Consider the following 5016-nt stretch of genomic DNA (forward strand, 5'->3'; position numbering starts at 1 on the left):
TAAAGCCATGGTTTTCCCAGTAGTGATGTACGGAAGTGAGAGCTGGACCATCAAGAAGGCTGATCGCCAAAGAATGGATGCTTTTGAATTATGGTGCTGGAGGAGACTCTTGAGAGTCCCAGGGACTGCAAGAAGATCAAACCTCTCCATTCTGAAGGAAATCAGCCCTGAGTGCTCACTGGAAGGACAGATCCTGAAGCTCAGGCTCTAATACTTTGGCCACCTCATGAGAAGAGAAGACTCCCTGGAAAAGACCCTGATGTTGGGAAAGATTGAGGGCACAAGGAGAAGGGGACGACAGAGGACGAGATGGTTGGACAGTGTTCTCGAAGCTACAAACATGAGTTTGACCAAACTGCGGGAGGCAGTGGAAGACAGGAGTGCCTGGCGTGCTCTGGTCCAGGGGGTCACAAAGAGTCGGACACGACTAAATGACTAAACAGCAACAAATATTCTTGAAAGAAGCTTCACGCTCGGCTCCTTCTTCCAGGCCTCCTCTCTTACTCTCCATACATACTGTACATTTAAAGCACATCCTCACACGCACAAAATCCTCAGAACTGCGGTTTAGCGCAGAGCTACATTTCCTCCATTCTACTTTGTGAGCTGAAATTTCTTAGATTTTCAGTTTACAGAATCACCAGCATGCATTGACTGGGACACCCTTTCACTGGCGTCATGTGGCAGATGAGGACGCGATTTGTTCCTTTACATGCGCCCTGCTCAGTGCGTCAAAACACAGATGGAGGAACAAGGCTCTTTTGACGGAAGACTGGGAGATCTCAAGGAGAAGTTCATGGCCTAGACGGAGCCAGCCAGTGCAGTTACTGGCCTGATCATCAAGAAGAATGGCAAATTAGCAGAACTTAAATCAAGGCTTTTGGAATGGATTATAGACTAATTGAGAGAGCAGAGAGTTATTTGCTCATTGTGGCCGACAGAAGTTAAACATTATGGTTATACTAATGCAAACCTTTGCTGGGGAAGGAAAAAGAGAACATAAAGCAAGATTAAAAGAGCAATCATTAGCCAATTTTGCTGATAAACCCTATTTTGCCTTTTGGGCGCCTAACGAAAAAACATGTTAGGACACAAACACATGCAATAATGAGGTAGAGTGGTTGTTGTTGTTTAGTCGTTTAGTCGTGTCCGACTCTTCGTGACCCCCTGGACCAGAGCACGCCAGGCACTCCTGTCTTCCACTGCCTCCCGCAGTTTCATCAAACTCATGCTGGTAGCTTCGAGAACACTGTCCCACCATCTCGTCCTCCGTCGTCCCCTTCTCCTTGGGCCCTCCATCTTTCCCAACATCAGGGTCTTTTCCAGGGAGTCTTCTCTTCTCATGAGGTGGCCAAAGTATTGGAGTCTCAGCTTCAGGATCTGTCCTTCCAGTGAGCACTCAGGGCTGATTTCTTGAAGAATGGATACGTTTGATCTTCTTGCAGTCCATGGGACTGTTGCAGTCCATGAGAGTGGTTAGTGCAGCCAAACTCCTTCCTGGTGCCTTCCAGATGTTTTGGATAACAGTTCTCAACACCCAATTCAGCACAGCCAAAGAACACAAATGATGATAATTGCACTCCAAAGAATCAACTGGGCCCGGGGACACCAGTTTGGGGAAAGGCTGAGTTATGGAGTGCTTAAGAAGGAGCAGGAAAACCCACTGATGGGATGAGTGCCTGACCACAGAGCCTAGGACTTGCTGATCAGAAGGTTGGCGGTTTGAATCCCCGCGACGGGGTGAGCTCCCGTTGCGCAGACCCTGCTCCTGCCAACCTAGCAGTTCGAAAGCACCTCAAAGTGCAAGGAGATAAATAGGTACCGCTCCAGCGGGAAGGTAAATGGCGTTTCCGTGCGCTGCTCTGGTTCGCCAGAAGCGGCTTAGTCATGGTGGCCACATGACCCGGAAGCTGTACGCCGGCTCCCTTGGCCAATAAAGCGAGATGAGCGCCGCAACCCCAGAGATGGCCACAACTGGACCTAATAGTCAGGGGTCCCTTTACCTTTAAGAAGGTGCAGGAAAAACTACTGATGGGATGAGTGCCTGACAGCATCGCTGTTGGCAAATTGGCTTCTTCTTAAAAGCCCCCAATGTTTTGGCAATGGCTTCTCAGCAGTACAATCTTATGTTTCTCCCACTGAGGCCAGGGGTGGAAATCCGTCTCCCGCGTCAAACCGCATCAGCCACGAAACCGCAACAGATTTAAAAATTGGAGAGAGGGGCTGCTCACTCTATCTAAGGAACTGCACCATTTTCCTAACTCTCCCCTCAAAAACATGTGTGTGATTGATTAAGCTCTGAAACCCGGCCGTGGGCTTCCGGGAACGCCTGCCTTCTGTCCTCCCACGTTTGATGGAAAGGCTGCTAAGGTAACTGTTCTGTCTTGCTGCTGTTCCGCAGAAAAGTGAGATAACCGTCAAAGAACACCACCCCCATTAGGACATTTTGCCTCTTGTGGACTCGATGCCCCGAGAGCGTGGTTGGTGGAAACAGGAAAGAGGCGTGGAAATAATCAGTTCAACATTTATTGGAAAGGAAAAACAAAGGAGGAGATGGGAGGTAGAATTCTCCTCTAACAGTACCCTGGGGGCGATTCCTTGAATGGAAGGAGATCACAGAACCATAGAATTGCTGAATTGGAAGGGATCATCAGGGATCATCTAGATCAACCCATGTTGAGGTCACTTCCTCCCTCCCAGCCCCTGGGGCAGAAGGTTGCCAACTTTCTTGGGCCTGCGGGTACATCTGCCTACCAGAGAAACTGTCATGGTCACCATGCACACATACCAGGGTTTCTTTGTTTATCATTGGGATCGGAAACAACACAGACCGGACAAGCTTATTTTTGACAGCAATGAGGACCAGTAACTTGCTTTTAAAAAGAAGAAGCTAAGACACGTTTTCTCTACAGAATACACACAGTCCTGGTTTTTTGTGGGTTTTTTTTTTGCTGGATGGAGATAGGACCAGGTTAGGACCAGGGGATTGGAAAGGGGATCAGGGTGTACCACGAACATACAAGAGGAAGTTCCGCCCACCACCGCCCTGGTCTGGAAGTGGGAGGAGTCTGCCATTTGTCTCTCCCGTCCAATCCACTTCCAGACTCACAGCACGATGCAAAAGAGCCGTTTCTCGCGGAAGGGGTTCTCCGCAGATGGCACCGGGGTCACCAGAGGGTCCTCTTTGGCGTGGGCTTCGCAGTGGGCCAGGAGGTCGGCCGCTGCCTTGGACACCTGGCATGGAGGGAGAGAGAGTCAGCACACCATATATATATACATATACCGTATTTTTCGCTCCATAAGACGCACTTTTCCCCTCCTAGAAAGTAAGGGGAAATGTGTGTGCGTCTTATGGAGCGAATGCAGGGGGGAGGCAGGCGGAGAAAGCCCCCAAGAGCCGCACACAAGCTTTGCACGGCTCTTGCGGGCTTTTCCCCAGGAGGGAGAAGGGACTGATGTGGCCAGTCAGTTCCTTCTCCCTCCTCGTAGAAAAGCCCGCAGGAGCCGCGCGCTCCTTAAAGGGTGTGCGGCTCCTGTGGGCTTTTGCGGGAGGTGGGGGAATTGCCATAGCCGCGCGCAGCCTCTCCTGGCCGGAGGGGCTGCGTGCGGCTAAAGAAGCCAAGACAGCAAGCGGGATCCATCCTGCTCGCTGTCTTGGCTTCTGCCATAGACAGCTAAAGAAGCCAAGACAGGGAGCAGGATGCATCCCGCTCGCTGTCCTGGCTTCCTCTTTAGCCGAGTGCAACCTCTCCAGCCAGGAGAGGCTGTTCGCGGCTATGGCACAAGCCAAGACAGCGAGCAGGATGGATAATATTTTTTTCCTTGATTTCCCCCTCTAAAAACTAGGTGCGCCTAATGGTCCGGTGCGCCTTATGGAGCGAAAAATACGGTTTGTGTGTGTGTATGTATATGTGTGTGTGTGTGTATATATATATATATATATATATATATATATATATATATATATGTATGTATTTTAAGATATCATTTTCAACAGTAATTAAACATACTTTTACATCTTACTCAATTTTTTTGACTTCCATATGTCCTGTCTGAAAATTTTCCAATCTAATCTCTTAGTATGCATTTCTTATCTTCCCTATTACATTTCAAACTCATAACCAATATCACTATCTTTTCCTACTTTGTAACACTTCATATCTTTCTCCTTACAAAACCTCTTGTAGTCCTACTAGCGTAATTTGTTGATTACAGTTGCTCTTCAAATAATTCCTATACTTCTTCCAATCTTCTGTAAATCTCTGGTCCGGCAGGTTTCAAATCCTTCCTGTCATTTTGTCCAATTCTGCATAGTCCATAAATTTCGTCTGACGTTCTTCTTTCGTCGGAACTAGTGAGCACGCCTTTTGCAACACTTAAGCTAGACTACCGCACGGCAGGCTGGGCTGCCCTTGGGGACTGTTCGGCTGCTTCACCGCACAGAACCGAAACATGGTGTTGTATACATGGAAGTGCACCTCATACAGTAGGTGAGGAGAGGAGATGGGGAAACTCACCTTCATCCGGTCGATGTTCACTTCCAGTTTCAGCTGCTCCACTGTCTTCCGCGCCTCTGCAATCTTGGCCATGTTGTTAGACATTATCCCTCACCCGGCTGGAGTGGATCTGTGGTCAGCAGGTGAGCAGAGAGAGAGAGAAAGAGACAGGCAGACAGTAATATTCAGTGGAAACAACCGACCTCTGAGCCCTCTCCTCCCAGATTAATAATAATAATAATAATAATAATAATAATAATAATAATAATAATAATAATACTTTATTTATACCCCGCCCATCTGGCTGGGCTTCCCCAGCCACTCTGTGTGGCTTCCAACCAAATATTGAAATACAGTAATACAATCAAATATTAAAAGCTTCCCTAAACAGGGCTGCCTTCAGATGTCTTCTAAAAGTTTGATAGTTGTTCTTCTCTTTGACATCTGGTGGGAGGACATTCCACAGGGCGGACGCCACTACTGAGAAGGCCCTCTGCCTGGTTCCCTGTAACTTGGCTTC

General features: G+C 48.3%; 1 protein-coding gene across 1 annotated transcript; it reads right to left on the minus strand.

Moving 5' to 3' along the window:
* Positions 1-2510: 2510 nt before the first annotated feature.
* Positions 2511-4619, minus strand: GNG8 (G protein subunit gamma 8). The gene is made up of 2 exons (XM_081200808.1): positions 4518-4619; positions 2511-3234 (listed from the first exon to the last, which is right to left on the minus strand). Exons 1-2 carry the CDS (start codon positions 4599-4601, stop codon positions 3106-3108), a joined length of 213 nt encoding a protein of 70 aa, XP_081056934.1. The 5' UTR covers positions 4602-4619; the 3' UTR covers positions 2511-3105.
* Between the last annotated feature and the right edge of the window lie 397 nt (positions 4620-5016).

Source organism: Podarcis bocagei (assembly GCF_964188305.1).
Source record: "Podarcis bocagei genome assembly, chromosome: 7".
In the NCBI taxonomy this organism is placed as follows: Eukaryota; Metazoa; Chordata; class Lepidosauria; order Squamata; family Lacertidae; genus Podarcis; species Podarcis bocagei.

Bases quoted from the DNA above. Each gene is read 5' to 3' on its own strand.
- GNG8 (XM_081200808.1), bottom strand. From the start codon at position 4,601: ATGTCTAACAACATGGCCAAGATTGCAGAGGCGCGGAAGACAGTGGAG. The intron at 3,235-4,517 runs GTGAGTTTCCCC...CCTCCATGCCAG, and splicing joins TGAACATCGACCGGATGAAG to GTGTCCAAGGCAGCGGCCGA.